The 18,495-nt window shown below is 36.2% G+C and overlaps 2 protein-coding genes across 3 annotated transcripts; both read right to left on the bottom strand.

Moving 5' to 3' along the window:
• Positions 1–571: 571 nt before the first annotated feature.
• On the bottom strand, positions 572–2,100 carry LOC6576760 (putative uncharacterized protein DDB_G0271606). Its single transcript, XM_002002710.4, has one exon. The coding sequence runs from the start codon at positions 1,858–1,860 to the stop codon at positions 685–687; it is 1,176 nt and encodes a 391-aa protein (XP_002002746.1). The 5' UTR covers positions 1,861–2,100; the 3' UTR covers positions 572–684.
• Positions 2,101–12,032: 9,932 nt separating this feature from the next.
• On the bottom strand, positions 12,033–18,107 carry LOC6576761 (coiled-coil domain-containing protein 34). 2 transcript variants are annotated; one of them, XM_015165349.3, is made up of 3 exons: positions 18,089–18,107; positions 17,825–17,909; positions 12,033–13,278 (listed from the first exon to the last, which is right to left on the bottom strand). In XM_015165349.3, exon 3 carries the CDS (start codon positions 13,236–13,238, stop codon positions 12,252–12,254), a length of 987 nt encoding a protein of 328 aa, XP_015020835.1. In that variant the 5' UTR covers positions 13,239–13,278; positions 17,825–17,909; positions 18,089–18,107; the 3' UTR covers positions 12,033–12,251. The 2 variants fall into 2 exon arrangements, with proteins under 2 accessions (XP_015020835.1, XP_002002747.2); XM_002002711.4 differs by lacking the exons at positions 17,825–17,909; positions 18,089–18,107 and adding an exon at positions 13,363–13,466.
• Positions 18,108–18,495: the final 388 nt, after the last annotated feature.

Consider the following 18,495-nt stretch of genomic DNA (forward strand, 5'->3'; position numbering starts at 1 on the left):
AAATATTTTTTTACGTTAAAAAAAATTTAATAACCAAAAGAAAAAAATTTATATATTTATATATGTATATAATACATATATTTTATATATGTATATAATACATATATTTTTATTTTTAAAATATTACTATTAATTATACTATCAATATATTTAAAAAATTAACGAAATCGAAATGTATTTCCAAAGTTAATTCACAACTTCTAAAATAAATGAGGAATAATTTATTTAAATATTTATTATTTACTATTGAAGTACAAATTTGATTAGTATAGGGAAAGATTTTTTGCTTATATTAAAAAAAAAAAAAAAAAAAAAAAAAAAAAACAATTGACAAATTTCAAGTTCATCTAATTCCACTGCGGCTAAGTGTATGTAATTTACTCAAAGTTCGCTTGCTGTGATTGGCTGCGAGCTGTAGTGGATGCATCCCGTTCGATGCTGTGCTGCATCTCATCATATCGCTATATAGCACTGGTTTCCGCGCAAACCCGTTGGCTATAAATTATGTGAGCTATCTGTGAGCAAGACAGTATCTCATACTAGCTAGAATCAAAAATCAATACACAATATATATCAAATATGGATTTTTATCTATAGAAAATGTTTTAGGCTACTTTTACAAAATTTGTTCCCATATTTGTGCACAGCGCATTTCTCAGATATGTTTCAACAATTGCGTACTGATTATTTGGATGCTAGTTTGCTTTCGTTAAGGTGCACCCAGGGGTTTGGATTGACATAGATGTTGGAGATGGTGCCGCGCAGCGTATTCATGCCCTGGTTGAGTGGCACCGGCTTGGGGCGTTGGGCCGCGCCCTTGACCCATTGCTGCCACGCTGTGTCAGCGAGCTGCTTGCGTTGTTGTTGTTCCCGTTGCTTCCGCAGAGCCTCGCGTTGCTGCCGCTGGCGCTGCTGTTCAGCCTGCTGAATTTTCTGCAGCTCCCAGTTTTGGAGGCGTCGTTGCGCCACCTCCGCACTCAGGGCTGGTGTTTTGACAGGATTCGATTTGCGCTTGTTGTTGTTGTTGTTGTTGGCATTTTGGAGCGCCTTGCGCTGGCACCATTCCTGGACTCGTTGTGCGTTCAGCTGTTGACGCAATTCGTCCTGTTGTTTTTTCAGCTTGCGCTCTTCCTGCAGCGCCTGCTGCTTATACAGGCTCAGCCGCCGTTTGCCAGAGAGCCAATTATTGTAGGCTTCGTCGGAGCGTCGCACCATCTTCAATTGGTTCAGATGCGTTTGCGGGTCGTACTGCAGCGAGGCAGTGTCCGAGCCCAGATCGAGCAGGGGCACCGAACAGCTGAAGGTGAGCTGATCCACGGACGTATATGTCGAAATTCTACCATCCTCGTCCTCCTCCTCTTCATCCTCCGCCTCCTCCTCCTCCCAGCTGCACATGGATGTTGTGGAGCCTCTCTCCTGCTGCTGCTGCTGCTGCTGCTGGTTTTCTGCATCGTATTCCATTTGCCGCGACTGCTGATGGCCCACCATTTGGTCAGCTCGCCCGCTGCATCCGGACAGGGAGCTATTGTCGGAGCCGTGCTCGGGCGTCAGTGTTTCCGACTCCGTTTCTAGGGATCGGGGGGAGCAGTAGCGCAGTGTGGACACCTCCGTGCCGTCCGACGAGTTGAGCTCGCTGGACGAAGCGGAGCGGCCCACATAGCGCACCGTGCTCGGGCACGGACTAGAGACAGCGTCATAGGGCTTGATGTAGGTGCGCGAGCCCCTTGGGCGCCTCGTTACCCTTTCGAGTTCGTTCTCCTGGGCCTGCATGGAACTCGTGTTCACTGTCGAGCGCGCCTTGTGGAACAGTTCACTGTCCACCAAGTTGCCGTGACTGTTCATGCGACCAACGAATGCCATTTTCGCAGAGCTTAAGATCTTCAATTGATAAGAGCTCTTTATTTTATATTTTTCTTATTATTATTATTTTTTTTTTTTTTTTAATATTTTACTTCAATCCAAATTGAGCTCAACGCCGTCTTTCGTTAACGAATCTGTATGTTTTATTCAAACTCGAAAGTAAAACGAGAGAAACTGTAAAGCAAATAAAACTATGTATGTATGGATGTGTACACAACAATAATCGGAATGAGAGTTGAAAATGGAATGTTGCGAGTCTAAACATTTGACAGAGGAAACAATGCAACCGTTGACTGAATTATAATTTGAATGAATTAATTTAAATTTTTTTGGCTTGAAACTTAGACAAGGTCTTCTTATCAATTATTTACTTGCTAATTTAAATGTAAGATTCTTAAATAACCAAGATTAGGCTCAAAAAAAAAAAAAAAAAAAAAAAAAAAAGACACTGAATGCTATGACGTAAGATTAGCACAATTCGAATAGCGTAGGCAATCAATATATCAGTCGATTCGATTTGTAAAAATCGTTTTGACCGCAGTAGATTTTTTTTTCTTTTCTTTTTTTTTTTTTAAATTTTGTTTTTGCTGCTATTACAAAAAGAAAATGGAATCATTGTTGTTTTCATTTTCTATTAATATACAATTTAGCTATTTTTTGCTATTATACGTCCGACTCGGTAGCATTTTTGGTGTAACACACCCGCTCCGACTGCGAATTTTGATTGCCGTTGCCGTTGCCGTTGCCGTTGCAGTTCAGCTTTGCGGCTTTCCACTGCCGCTTTTACATTCTAATCGAAAATTTTTATTGTACAAAGTCACGAAATGCCAGCGACGCGGCGACGTTGTCGGCGAGGTAATGTCAGTTATTTGACAGCGGCAACAGTCGAGTGCAGTGCCCGAGATGGGGGGCTGTGGAGGCTACGCTAAAAATTGTAGACGGCCAGACATACGAAAGCCGAAAGAGTTCTCTGCCATGGCGTGGTGAGTCGACCGCAGGCGCGGGGTATTCCAATGTAGACGTCTGAGAGCTAAGCCCAAAATGTGCCACTTAGCCGGGCGGGCATAAAAACTGCAGTCAATTGCCATCTCATATACCATGCTCTGGCCCACTGGCCACGCCCACTTTTCGGTCACAGCAAGCGAAAACAACAACAAAACAAAAGGCAGACCGCGTTGGCATTGCAACCAACATTATTTTATAATTTACAAGCAAGCAGTAGAACGGCGTCTGCTGCACGATTTGTCTTTATCGACAACACACGAATTTCTCTCGAGCCAACATAAAATTCCATTAGTGGATGAGGGACATACTCGTATACCTATATGCTTGTATGTATAATATCGAAGTGAATTTCGATTTTAGACATATTATGGCATTTCATTGATAGAAATCGAAATTATTGTTTGCATTGCGCGAGCGAAATGCTTGATTGCATAATTTTATAGCATACCATTAGGCGGCGAGTGACTGTGGAAGATGATATCTGAGCAATCTGAGCAGATAGATTATCTTGGACTTGAAGTGATTGCAATTTGTTGATTTAATTGGGAAATGTAATGAGAGATAGGGAGTGCAAAGAGAGGGAGAGAGAGAGAGAGAGAGAGAAGAGAGAGAGAAAGAGAGAGAGAGAGAGAGAGAGAGTGAGATATACGTATTTAATACTCTTATGTTGGTAGATATTAAGGCATTGCAACGTAGGGTCCAAAAAAATGAAGTAGTACCATTGTTTAGACTATTATTTATTGATGCAATTTTTAGTGTTATTACTATGCAGACATATACTTAAAAAGTATAAATATCTATTTATATAATGAGTATTTGATAACTTAATCAATCAGTTAGTAGTAGTAGTCATTCAGTCAGCCTATCCAATCAATCCATCCAATCTATCCAATCAATCCATCGGCAGTCAGGTAATTATATAGGGATTCATCAATCGTTAAGTCAATCACAAATCTATTCAGGTAGCTAGTTTTTAAGTCAGTCAATCGGTCACTTAGTCAGTTTATTAGTCAGACAATTAAACTGAAAGTGGAAAAGGAAGTGTTCAGATAGTTAGATGATCTTATATCAATCAAGCCGTTCATTAAATCAATCACTGAATCAGTTACTAATCACTCATTCAGTTAGTTAGTCAGTCAAACATTCTGGCAGTCTTTCAGTCAGTCAGTCAATTAGTAAATCGCTCATGCCTTCTTTCAATCAGTTAGTTAATTGTAGTAGCAAATAGTTGTAATAGTGAATTACTCATTTAGCTGGTCAGTCAATCACTCATTAAATCCAGTCACCAGTACAGTACAGTACAGAGGCATGTACGTAAGTCAGTCAGTCCTTGTTAGATATTCAATCAAGTTTTTTAAATCGTTCACTTAGTTAAAGAGTCATTCAATCAGCCAGTCAGCTAGTCATTAGACGGCCTTCGTAGTAATCAATCATTGATTCAATCATACTCTTTCAATGAGCTAGAAATACAAAAAAAATTGAATGTGAACAATTCAAGATTCTTGTTCATAGATTAGAAATATCATCGATATACCTGCAAGTATCTATAAGCAGTAACTTTCAATAAGTGTCTCAAATGTAAATGAATCAAATGGCCAACAATGAAAACGAACAACTGAGCTTAAATACTACTTGTTCGCTTCTAATGGAATGTTTTAGCATTAGCCCGGGCTGTAATTAGATGTGAGTGAACACAATTAGCCACTCGAAATGATATCCACCCGCAATGGTAATACCAATTAGGGAGACAAAAAAAAAAGGAAAACAAAAGGTAAATTGTCAGGTTTTAGCTCCATGTGCGCAGCAGCACGCAAAGAATTTGAAACAACAATTAATTAGGCTCAAATTGAAATTCATGACTTGCGCTAATCAGAGCCTCATTTACATGTGAAACCAATATTGGGCTGGCCCAGGCATTGGCACAGGTCAGGGCACGTAAAAAACTATTAAAGGGATAGGGGGAGGGAGAGAACGGGGGAGGGAGAGAGTGACACCCTGGTCTTTCGAATACCCTCGACTGGATACATCATTAAAAAGTCATTTACATGCAGGCTAGAGCCATGGCGCAGTGAAACAGGGCGATTGACAGACTGACTGACTGACAGACTGACTGACTGAATGGTTGACTGCCCGCGCTACAGTTTGTTAATTTTAGATTTGAAACACGTTTTCAACTCAATTTTATCGCATGTTACGCCTTGTTGCCTTTCGCTTTTAGGGCACAAACTGCCTGGAAGCTTCGTCTGGCCTTCTGCTCTCCTTATGTCAGCTTCCCGCTCGCCTCGTCACTTCCTTCCCTCATGGACCTGGGTATTGCAGGCTATGAATTTTGATTTGAAGTGTCGCCGTCGCCATTGTCGTCGCTATCGTCATTTCTATGCACTAGGCACCGTTCCAATTAGAGGCCAAGCGTAATTTATGCGCCTCAAGAAACTTGCTACAAATTGGCCATTGTTGCATTTGCTATATCAATAGACCAGAAGGCCCGCCTCATGGCCACATTCGTGCGCCTCACACGGAAAAGTTGAACAAAAGCATCGCTCAGAAAAGTTTTAATATCATTTTCCATAATAATATTTCATCATGGATACGAAATAAAATTAAAAAAAAAGAAGAAAAACAGATAGAAGTTTAGCCCCGAACTGGGCCTTCAAACACCTGGCTGACCGCACACATGGGAACAGTGGCAGGTGGCCTTACCTGAAACTCATAAAGCTAATTAAGAAATGTATCCAAGTTGGCCTGGTCTGGGTCGAATTTTTGAACGTGCTTCAGCCAAATTTATTTAAAGCCGACAAGTGGCCAAACGAAATGCATATTTATGCGCCGTAATGTAGGCAACGCCTTTTGTCCCTCCAGAAGGCTAGAAGACTCTCTGCGTCCAGTCCAAAAACTCGACTGTAATTGAATTAACTTGAAGTTTAGGCATATATAATTAGGCGTAAGCAAAAAGTTTACTTTGTCCAATGCAACAAAAACGGAAAGTGTTTTGTGAATTGATTTCGGAAATTTTCAAAGGGATTTATTTAATAATATAATACATTTTTATATTCTATATATATGTCTAACTTATAATTATTAGAAAATTGTTTATTTATATTATATTATATGTAAATATATATATTTAAATTATATAAATAAAATTTAACATATTAAAAAAAATAAATGTAATTGTAAGTCTAAAAATCTCTTTTGCGTTTAACAAATTTCGTTGTTTAAATTTTATCATATTATTGTTAATAATATTTTTTGTTTGTTATTAAATATTCTAGAGTTTATTTATTATTTTTCTCTTGTTCATATATTTACTTCCGCCCAACTGCTCGGCGATTTGCAGGCTAAAACGTTTGGCAAAACCTCCTGCAGCTGCATTCTGCAACTTGCTAAATAAATGCAATAAAAGGATGCACTTCATAGTTTTAGGCGCTCTGTGAGCCGGCACTCGTGTGTCAACACAGTTTGATAACAATTTTGCATATTTACTTGCGCCCGAATGACGCCGCCTGCTTTTGACCAAGTTTTGTGCTGGCTAAAATTCTTTATTTAATCAGGCATATGAAAAGTTGAGCACAAAAGTTTGCGCTCAGGCAATTGTTTCTGGCATTGTCTTGTGCAAGCATCTTTTGACATTTTGTTTAGCATACTTTCATTTCGTTTGGCAGTCAAATGTGAGCCGATCAAATAAAAACTTTTTCACAATTACAACTCAGGCAAGTTTTAACTCCCAAGTGGATTGGGTCTCGCACACAGTTGGGTCGAAAAAGAAATCTAATAACTGTTAAATCACCTGCAAAATGTTTATTTCACAGTGCTATAAGCACGCTGCTTTAGTAAAAATAGACACATATATATATATATATATACATATACATATATTGTATGTATGTATATGTGTATGTGTGCTCCTTTGGCTAGTCCTCGGCACGCTGTCCTCGTTACGCAGTCGTAGCGGCTTGTCGACTTAAACACTTACAAGGACTTAACCACCTTTTGTTATTTTTGCGTAGCCTGTCTGTCACTTTAATCTGCGTCCTGCACGCACCAAGAAATTCATGTGAAGGCCATTACACACCAACTGGCTGAGACCCATAGCTAGAGTCTTGCATGCCAGGGCTAAAAAGTTATTAGCACACGCCTCTGACTTAAGTAAGTCATAGACGTCACAAGCTGAAAGCTCTGCGTATTGAAAAATCAAAACAGAAACAAATTAAATTAATGCAATGCTAAAGTTCAGGGAGTTTACTTTGGCAAAATAAAATAAATAAAAAAAAAAAAAAAAAAAAAAAAAAAACAGAGCATGTTGTTGCATTAAGTAATAATAAAATTATTTGAATTAATGTTAATAGAGCTGCATCATTTTTGTTTGTTTATTTTATTGATTTTTTTTTTGTATTAATTTGTACAATTCTGTAATAAATTGTACAAAGTGGTACAAAATTAGCATTGAAACAAATGTATTTACTATGTAAAACATTTGAATTTTTAATCACATAGCTTAGGTTTATGAAATTTGTTTCATGTTTACCGTGTGTTCTAGTTAATAAACATATCAAAATCAATTTGAATTTTATATGTAAACTGCACGCTATTTTTATAGGACAAGCTCTTAAAACAGTTCACTTTCGCCTCCTGCTGCCATATCAATTTTGCTATCGATCAACAATAAATAACAAATAAAAAGTTATTAACAATAAATTCAGACTTATAATACGACGACACTTGAAGAGGAAACTAAGCCAAACCAAACCAACTAACAAAATGTATTATTTGCAAAAAAAAAAAAAAAAAAAAAAGAAATAAATAAATAATAAAAGATTTAATGCTATTGGTTTATTCTGAATTCAATTCGGGTTCTATATTGTAGTGAAAAAATATCTTTACCGGCCGGAAGGTGGCTTGGGATTAAGTATATACAAATACATATTCTTGATCAGGACGGTGATATGTGAGCGTGCATGTGTTATATAATATATACCATGTGTACATAAAAGAAACATAGATATATATCATGGAATTCAATATTAGATATCATAAATATTTAAGAAATCTTCTAGATTGAATTACTGATTGAATCACAATCTAGACTCGATAAGTCTTGTTTAGTAGTAAAGTGAGTATACCCACATCTTGGCTGAAAAGATTGTGCAACTACTAACCCAAAATGTATGAAAATTTTATAGATAAATTAACTGTAATATGCTTACTAAACTTTCTTTTGTTTTACTTTATTAGGCAAGCTGTAGATCTGTGAATTGTAGTGCTCCATTTCTATAGAAGTATTAAATCCTTGTCGTACCTCTTGCCTTCTTTGAATAGCTCTTTCAATTATTTTGAATAGAAGTATTCGCATGCTATTGTTCGTACCACACCCGATTGTTCCCTCAACACATCACTTATCTTAACTGGCAGTTGAAGTTGCTATAGCCGAACAGGGAGCTGCGTCTTCAGAACCCCCATTTACTGTGACTATCCTTTTTGCTTTGGTTATTGATCACTCGTCATCATTGTGATATATTTGGGTCCATTGTCTGGGCATAAAGCCCGGTCTGCTGTCGAATGCTCACCTGGCCACCTTGCGAATTGCTTTGTCTTATGCTCAATTGTTGGGCAGCATTTTGCTCCTTTTTGCTCCTTTTGGTGAACGGCTGCCATTGCATTATTTATGTGCTCCACCGCTAGGTGGACAGGGCGTTTTCATTGTTTTTACCACTAAACACGAGGCGATTTATCTTTTCCATTCCAGCTTTTTTTCGCTTTGCAAATGTGTTTTATCTTTGCGCCTGGCCGTTCTTTGCGCCTGGCGTTCATAGCGGGAGGCCGTGCGAGTTTTTCTTATGCAAAATGTTCACACGCGTGGCGGATTGAGATTAAGGGTAGTCCATTTAGTTAAATGAAGCATTTGTAAGAGCTTTATAAGATTTGTAAGCGATTCATTTTTAATCAGCTAATGTGGTAGTTATTCCACTCACAGGAACGAGTTTCAATAATTTTAATATTTTTAGAAAATTAATTAAGAGAAAAAAATTTAAAAAAATATCAATAAAAATTAAAAACAAAAATGAAATGAAAACAAAGCTATCGTAAAAATTCAATAATTAAATATAAAGGTATATTTAGAAAATTTAATATATACTAAAAAAATAAATAGTAATATTTTTATAATTTTTTTTAAAAATATTATTTTCATTTTTCGTTAATTTAATTTAATTTATTTTACAATATTTACTACCGTACACAAAAGCATTGTATAGATTAAATATAAAAATTTACTATTAAATTATTAAAATTTATATATTTCCTGTTTCTTTATTATGGACTATATTTTCGATATTTTATTTAAATAATATTTAATAAATATTTATAATAGTTTTAATATATTTTTCATGCAACATAGGCTTATATTTATATAAACACATACTATTTTAAATTATTAAAAATCAAAGTCCAGTGATTATATAATATAAATAATATATACATTAATAAAAGATAAATTGAATTTGAAATATATTTCTATATATTGATTGAATTAAATTGAAATAATTATAATTTAATTGAATTGAAATAATGTTTAATCAATTATTAGCCAAGACGTTTGAATGAAAAGTCCAATGTTTTGAAGATTAAAATTTTGCATTAGCTTCCTTAGCCCCATCGAATTGTTTCTTAGCCAAACCACATGACCAAACATTGCCAAGTTGAAGCCAGGTTCAAGCTGGAAGTTGACCAATGAAGCATGCAACTGTACACAACTCGTGGACAGCAGAAGCACATATAACCACTATGCATACATCCACACACACACACACACACTGAGAGACACATATATATCGCTAGTAGCTCGAGTGCGTCTGTGTGTGTGCGCACAATTTAGCCATTGGGCTGGCTCTGGTCTCTTTGGTGCGTAAAGCACACTACAATAATATCAAAGCGAAAGTGCGTAAACAATGCAAACAACATGAAAACGACTCGACTCGACTCGACTCGACTCGGTTTGACTCTGGACAATGATGTGGATGCTTTGCAGTGCTTTGCTTTGCTCAGCTCTTGTGTTGCAGCTGCAAAACACGGATGCAATTCCAACAACAACAATAACAACATCAACAGACAGACGCACAGACAACAGCAATAACAACAACAACACCAACAACAACAACAAACATATGGACTAGTTAGTGCAAACTACATTGATGACGAATAACATGCTTCAATACCTACCAAATTTAATCCTGCCAAAGCTCAAACACACACACGCACACACATGTAAACATCGACTTGACCAATGCGTGTGTGTGTGTGTGTGTGTGTATGTGTGTGTGCTTTGGCTGGGAAACCAAACTAGCGTTGACCTCATCAAAAGGATTTGCCAGCGTCTTTTTGGTCTTTTTGTTTGCCAAGCCTCGGACGGCCTTTGACTTTGTTCCGTGTAGTATATAGCTGTGTGTGAACGGGTGTGTGTGTGTGTGGAGGTATACATGCCTGTGTGTGTGTGTAGGGCAGGCGCAAGCGGTTTGGAAATTGTGCAAATGAACTTTAGGCCTTTGGCTTATTTTGTTTGCATTTCGGTTTTAGTTTTGCAAAGAGCACTTCATATGCTCGCTTGCTCTCTGTATCAATGGCATTCTCTCTCTCTCTCTGTCTCTTTCTCTGCAGTTGGTTGTCTTTGCGCCTAAAAACATGGTTTATTTTATTTTTGACAATATAATTTTGTGACTTTACAGACAGTGTTGAAAATCTAATGAAAATAGCCAGGCCCTGCCACGCCCCCTTGCTACGGGGCCTGAAAAATTCTAGGACACACATAGACACACACACACCTATTGAGTATATTGAGTTTTCTGCTTGCACTGTGTGTGCTCCGCATGTTGTTTGCTTTTGTATTTTGCTTGTTATTGCAAATTGTTTTTTGTTTTCATCTGTCACAGTTTTACAATTCCTTGCGAATCTCTGAACCCCCTTTGCCTAGCTATCGCTTTTGATTTTGACCCCTATTGTGGCACTGCATTCACTTATCGTATTGGTTTACGAAATTGGTTAAGCTCTGCTGACGCAATTGTTTAAATTGACTTTTGAAATGTTAGACGATAATGTTTGCCAGAAATAGTGATAGCAACAAATAAGCAAAGGGAGAGAAATAGATACAGAGAGAGATAGAGAGAGAGAGAGAGAAAGGGTTGAAATGAATCCTCTTAAATTCAACTTATCGGGTTTACTACTATGTACCTCTGTTGATAAAGTTTGTTTGGTAGCGGGATTGAAATCTTAAATTATATATCATGTTTAAAAACAAGATGAGAACCATAGATGTGGAAGAATACATGGTGGAGGGATAAGCAAATGATGAAAAAACAAAGAGATAAGTAAATGTAGACAAGGGAATTGAAGTGAGAAACATTTAAGAATACATAGATATATATCTATAATAATAATAATAATAATAATATATAATAATAATAATGTAATATAATAATAATATATTATAAAATCGATAAAATAAAAAAAAAAAATAAAAATATTTGAAGATATAATAAGATTAAACAAGAGACGAGAAGGGCCGCATTAAGATCTGAGATGATTTGAAATTAATTATAAATACATTTCTGCATTATTCAAGAGGAAAGATTTTGAAAGGCACGAGAAAGACAAGTTTTTAACGATTTATCTGATCACATAAGCTATTTTCTTATTCATAAGTGTGAGAGAGAGAGAATCAAAGTTTAGTTTAAATTTAATTTAGAAAAAAAAAAGATAATTAAATTATACAAGCTATTTTAAATGTTGGATAGTAAAAATAATAATAAATAATAAACAATAAATTGTCATTTAATTAGGTAACTGCTGAAGGAATCTAAATTGAAGAAATTATGCTTATGCAGATTGAACGTTGATTCGATCCAATTGTATATACCCTAAAATTGATTAGAGTTTTGATTGAAGAGGCCTTTATCCAAAAGCGGATTCCCCAATGTACTTCCAAATGGAGAAACGAAAATCTGAACACGTTCTTCCAATCTTAAGATAGTTCAACGACAGGACGAGTCCTTTGTCAAAAGGTTTAAAAGTTCATTCGGCATTGCAATGGATAGCTGAAGGGTTGGCGGACTTAACTGTCAATGCCAATTCTCCGCTACATTCCAAATGATTATTGACCCAAAATAAAGCTTAGCAAGTTACTATTTGAATTATTTTTATTACGTTTTAAATGTTAATTAGTATTGCCTTTCTTTTGATATGGCTGGCTAAATTCTAAAAGAAACTGGTAATCAAAACTATTCACTATTCAATACATGCACGTGTATGATTATATATATACACATGTATATATATAAATATATAAAATAATATACTTATATATATATATCATATATATATAAGCACTTGATGAAAATTCACTTTTGATATTTGAGCTCATCTTGATTGTTTTTGAGATGCCGCCAGGGCGTAGGATTTACATACATTGCAGAAACGCTACCACGCAGCGAATCCATGCCCTGATTCATGGGCACCGGCTTCGGTTTGCCATAGACATTGGTCATCCACTTCTGCCAGGCCAACTCGGCCAGCTGCTTGCGTCGTTGCTCCTCGCGCTTCTTCTTCAGCTGATGACGCTGCATCTCCAAGCGCTGACGCTTCTGCTGCTCCTGTTTCTTGTGCCACCAGCTCTGGACCACTTTCCGGATCTCAGCCTGCGGTACATTGCGCACAGTCTTGTCCCGGCTGGCCATCGAGCTGGCTGCCTGCAGCGCCGCCTGTTGCAAGTGCTCGTCCATGCGTCGCTGCTCCGCCTGCTGCGACTTGTTGCGCAGCCACTGCTCGTAACAAAGCTTGGACAGTCGCTTGCGCAGCTCGTGCTTTTGCCTTTCACTCTCACGCTCCTCCTTCTGGCGCTGCAGCTGCTGCTGGCGCAGCCTCTGCTTCGAGGCATACCACGTCTCGTAGGCCACTTGCGGCTCGCGATTTAGTTTCAAGCCCTCCAGCTCACGCATATAGTCGAGGGTGCTGTCCTTCGATGTGAGGCCGAGTGATGGGACGCGATTGCTTTGGGACTCGATGTGCTTTAGCGAGCCGTACATATCCTGGAAGCTATAGAGTGAATTGGTCTTGCTATGGGTATATGTGAGGCCCTCGGCGGGCGGCAGCGAGAGCGGCGCTGACGACGATGATGACGATCCTCCCTGCTCTTTGTATAGTAAACCCGAGTGGCACTGCATTCGGGCGAGCTCCCATTGACCATCCGATTGATCCGAATGCTCCGAGTGCCCGCCAAGAGATCGCTCGGAGGGCGTAGAAATGCTGCTAATACGAGTGCGTCCCGAATAAATTTCATCGTTCAAAACCATCTCCCCATCGGAGTCAATGTGTCCGCTAAATGCCATTGGTGTTATTCTAGTCGTCCTTGTATTCTTGTATGTGTAACTGCAATTGCAAGAGAGTTATTGCATTTAGAATACAACAAATTTGATTTTTTATTTATATATTTTTTTTTTTTTTTTTTACTACCTATGTGACATGCCTTTCGATGTAATTGTATATATATGAATAGAGATTTGAGCGATCGCTCTAAGGTTTATAATATATTTACTATATATCCTATATCAAGTAGACCTTTATAATAATTTCAAACATGAAAAAACCGTCAGCTAGAGTGGCCTAATCCATTAGATTTGTTAGTCAAATAGAAATCGAAATTGCAGTTTTATTTTGAGCCGCCACCTTGAATCGACTTTTGTTGGGATTATAGTATTTAATGTAATAGTAATGATTACGTACAGTTAGTAAAAGGACAACGCAATTATTGAATAGTAATATACATATAGTAACAAGTTATTTTGTGCAATGACCGCTGAAGTTTAAGTAGCAGTATAGGAAAAACTAAAGGTATATGAATTAGTATAGCAGTAGTTGTCTTATTAGTACTAGAACTAGTATAAAGCGTGTTAATGTCGTTTGATTCATATTAGAAGAATAGAATTTGAAGTATTAATAATAGTATAGTATGAAGTATAGTAATAATATTATGGTAGTAGCAGCGGTAGCACACTCAGAAATAGTAGTAGTAGAGTTTACAGTAGTACTGGTAGTAATGAGGAATTACTTCTGTACATTCTACTAATAAGTAGTAATAGCAGAAATAATATTAGTAGTAACAAGTAAGAAGGCTTTAGTCGAGACTGCTCGACTAGGAGATACCCTGAACCCTCCAAGCTGATATTCTAATCATTCTGCACTTCTATTATACGAATTTATTTGTTGAATAATTTAATTTCTAGACGTACAATCTTAATGAAACTTTCAGAACGTAATCATAATGTATGTACATTCCAAAGCAGAAGTCTCTAGTACTTGAAATGCATTTTTTACAAATTGTGGGCGAAGGTGGCGTAGTATCAAAAATGTGTAAATTACAAAATGTTTGTATTCATCATATGTATATACACAGTAAATCTGAAGTCTCCAGGTCTAATAGTATTCCAATGAGGCTGAAAAAAAAAATCAATTTTTCGATTATTCTCGATAAAAGAATTATCGGATGATTCATCGAAAAAATAAAACAAACTCGTTCTGCGTATGGTACACACGAGTGTGCATGCCAAATTTCAGCTCTCTAGCTCTTATAACTTCTGAGATCGACGCACTCATACGGACGGACGGACAGACGGACGGACGGACAGACGGACTATATCGACTCAGCTCGTCGCGCTGATCAAGAATATATACACTTTGTGGGGTTTGCCACGCCTCCTTCTACCCGTTACATACTTTTTCACAAAACCATTATACCCTGATTTCCCACTTTCAATGGGTTTATGGTATGAAAATGACAATTTTTAAAAGTAAAGTAAAAGTAAGTAGCACTTGCACAAGTAAGGCTTGAATAAATACATATATATGAATTCATTGTTCATGAAATTGTATTAGATTTACGGATTTAGTCCTTATTTTGTAGCAAAACAAACATCGTCGCTTCTCTACTCAATCTGTTGCACTCCTATGGGAGTGTAAAGCCCAGCCTCCGAACCGTTGTTAAATGCACTCAGTCAGGTATAAATTAATTTCAACTGCCTTTCCTTGTATTTTCCAGTTCATTGCGGAGCTGTCAGTGCATCAGCTACTCATATTAACCGCCTATCAATGCTGCACCATAAAATATTTGTCATCATACGACACACGCACACACCTGAAACATACATGTACACACACACACACTCACACAAGCTCACTCCGTATGCAATTAAACCTGCACGGCTGCCAATCGCTCCTGCATATGCAACGAAAAATGTTTAATTACAATGCAGAAAACAACAACACTGGCAACGGCGACAACAATAACACAAGTGCATGGTCGTAGCAGAGTTGTGTTGGGAAGGTGTTGTCGGGTGAAAGAGAGGGCAATGCAAGTGCGACAGGGTTACAGGGGAAAAATATACTTTGTTATTGCTGGTGCGAGTGTAAACCTCAGCCGCCGACACATCAGCAAATGGCGGCGGCTCATTGACATTTCCGCTGATTACTTTATGGTCCCACACTCATACACATACACACACGCGCACACACACATATGCACCGACGCCTGTCGCGACATGACATGACGTTTCAGCGCCCAGCTCGCAGCCCCAGCGAACTGTATAGCAGTATCAAATATCGAATAGATCGCATACAGTTACTCTTTCAATAGAGAATAGTTAGTAAATAGTATAATTTGTATTGGGATAAGTCTTTAATTAGGAAAATATAAATAGATTTCATCATTTTGTTTTTATTGATTAATTAAATCAAAGTATCAAATATTTTTTTGTAAAGAAATTTTTAAAAATTGATAGATTTTATGATTTTATTTTATTATGATAAAATAGACTTTTTGATTAATCGACAACGATCGAGAAGTTTTTTTTTATTTTTAATTTTTTTTTTTTTTTTTTTTGGGAGCTATTAACACTAAAATTGAAACCTATTTTAAGTTGATTTGATTTATGAAGCATAAAGAGTTTTCTTCGCTTTTTAATTGTATTTTATTTTTTAAACTTTTTTGATATCGAGTACGTTTGTATTTTTAAAGTTTTTTTTTAGAAAACATTTTTTAATTTATATTTATTTATTTACTTATTTTTTAAATTAAATGTAGCTACACCGTTTTTAATTAATTAATGAGAGTATTTAAGTATTGTTATCCTTAGAGTATAAATTTAAGGCTAACAGCAAACAAACAGAAGAATAGTCATGCATGGCATATAAGTATAACTTCTTTAAGCCATAGAATAGATAGTCAACAAGTCAGTATTAAAAAATGCATCTCAAAAGAGTAATAGCCTCGTCTAGAGTATAAATCATTTGTGAAATTGCATAAGTAGCTAGGGTATACGGATTTCGATAGAGACACATACACAGACGGATCTCGCTTTGTTGCACATACCGAAAATCTCAAAATTTAATGACAGTCTAATTATGCGTGCAAATGGTTTATAAATATTTTACAGCCATTCATGACCGTGACTTGGAGCTGAAAGCTGTGGCCACAGCTCCACATGCCTATGCTGCCAAAGACCATATCTCTATCTGCACATGCTCTTTCTTTATTCGGTGTGCACTCTGGCTTATTGACTGTCCGCCATTTGGGTGTGTGAGTGAGTGTGGAATTTGTGTGTTTTGCGCATCGCTGATTGCATTGTGGTTTTACGACTTCATTATTGTTAATTATACGCCGCGTGGCCTGCCAATGACCCACCTTTGGCATATGAAAGCCAACGCTATGTTGCCTATCCGAAGTGTTGAATGCAACGAAAAAAAAAAAAAACAAACAACAACAGCCACAATATGACTAATTCATACATAGAAGAACCGCAATGAACTGCACTGTCATATTGCAGTTATTATAGATAATAAGAGATTACCGAAATTATAAATGGAGCAATCAATTGGGATATTGATTGTAAAAAGAATAGAATAAATTAAATTAAATTATACGAAACTTCCGTTTTTTTTTTTTTTTTTTTTTTTTTTTTGTTAAGAGCCTTCATCTTCATAAAATATCCTCTTTAGAATAGAGAGATTTATAAAAACGAGTTTTCCCATACCTATTCTATTTTTTAGCGAGACTAATTAAATACAAAATTATTATTATTCATTAGCCTCTTAGGACATTTTAAAGCTCTTAGTAAATTCCACTTCTACTTCTAACCTTTATGAAATACAATGATACAATTATTATACAAAAAAAAACTATAAAATGTTCTTCGTCCGAATCCTGTGTTATGAGGATGCTTAATAAGTGATTGATTGATTGATTGATTATTCTTTTTTTTTATGTCAAGTACTTAGTGAGAACTCGATTTTTATCAACCTGTATATCTTATCTGTCGTACCTATCGATGCCAATAATGTGTTTTTCCTAGAAGAAAGTTTCCCGAATTTGAATACGTTTTAATCTTGATTTTTCTTTTAAACATACAGCCGCATCTCTAAATTTTTTCTTACACAGCAGCTTCTTTTTGGTATATACTAAAATTTGGTAGCTATAAATGTATTAAAAAAATATTCACAATTTAAGTTGACTGCGGTATCTCAATAACTCCAGTTCTTCTATTGAAACTTCATGTAATGATGCAAAATCTAGAGGAAACCTGAAACATTTTTCCTGTCTCTTTAAAGCTTCCTCTACATTCTGCTTCTCTTTTCGACCTGCCTCTTTTAAGAATTCTTATCCGCAAACTCTGTAACTTTAGATACAGCATTAATTAAACAAAAGATCTTAATGTAATCTTCTAAACTAACCCCAATCCTTCCTCTTTTTTTTTTTTGGGTTAATATGCTTCGGTAGCCTGACCTTAGAGAACAATTTTGGTTATATAGATTCCTCAGGCGGGATTTTTGGTAAGTGCAAATTTTTAACTTTATTGAGATTAACGTTTTAAAGGAATCCTTTTGGATGTGTTATATATTCAGATCATTAACAGATCGTACTTACTCGGAAATTTAACAATTAAGTTGAGAACCTGATAATTTCAAAATCGAAAGATAGTTGACGCATCCACATGTGCGCTTGCGTTTGCCTGAATGGTACAAAAATTAACAATTTTCAATAATTTAACAATACTTTTATACGGTCCTATATTTTTATTGCACAACACGAAAATTCCATTTATAGATTTATATATGTATATATATATATATATATATATATTTATATATATAAGTATATATGTACAAATGTTTTTTTTATTAAGTTTACCTACGCCTACTCGATTATGTCGAGACATGACATATATCATAATTTGAGATCAGCTTAAATTTATTTTATTTGTTTATTTTTTGCGCTTGCTTTGTGTTTTATATCAAAAGGGTACTTGAACATTTATTCTCATAATAATTGTCAAATAAATTCACGAATCTAATGTATATAAAATATTATTAACAAAGAATCCCAAATTTGTAATCAAAGAATGAAATTTTCTCTTAATTAATTTGCAGCTTTCTTCAGCGGAGATTTTCAATTTAAATTGGCAGCATTTGTAATTAGCAAAATTGCAAAACAAGTCAAAGACAGCTGCTGGGCTGAGGGGTGGCGGGTTGCCTAATTTTCTTTTTGACTTATTTTGATGAAGAATCATTTGAGTTTTAACACAATTATGAGGCCTA

Source organism: Drosophila mojavensis, unplaced genomic scaffold, assembly GCF_018153725.1.
Source record: "Drosophila mojavensis isolate 15081-1352.22 unplaced genomic scaffold, ASM1815372v1 contig_36, whole genome shotgun sequence".
Classification (NCBI taxonomy): Eukaryota; Metazoa; Arthropoda; class Insecta; order Diptera; family Drosophilidae; genus Drosophila; species Drosophila mojavensis.

Excerpts from the sequence above, each read along its gene's own strand:
- LOC6576760 (XM_002002710.4), bottom strand. The coding sequence starts at position 1,860 with ATGGCATTCGTTGGTCGCATGAACAGTCACGGCAACTTGGTGGACAGT.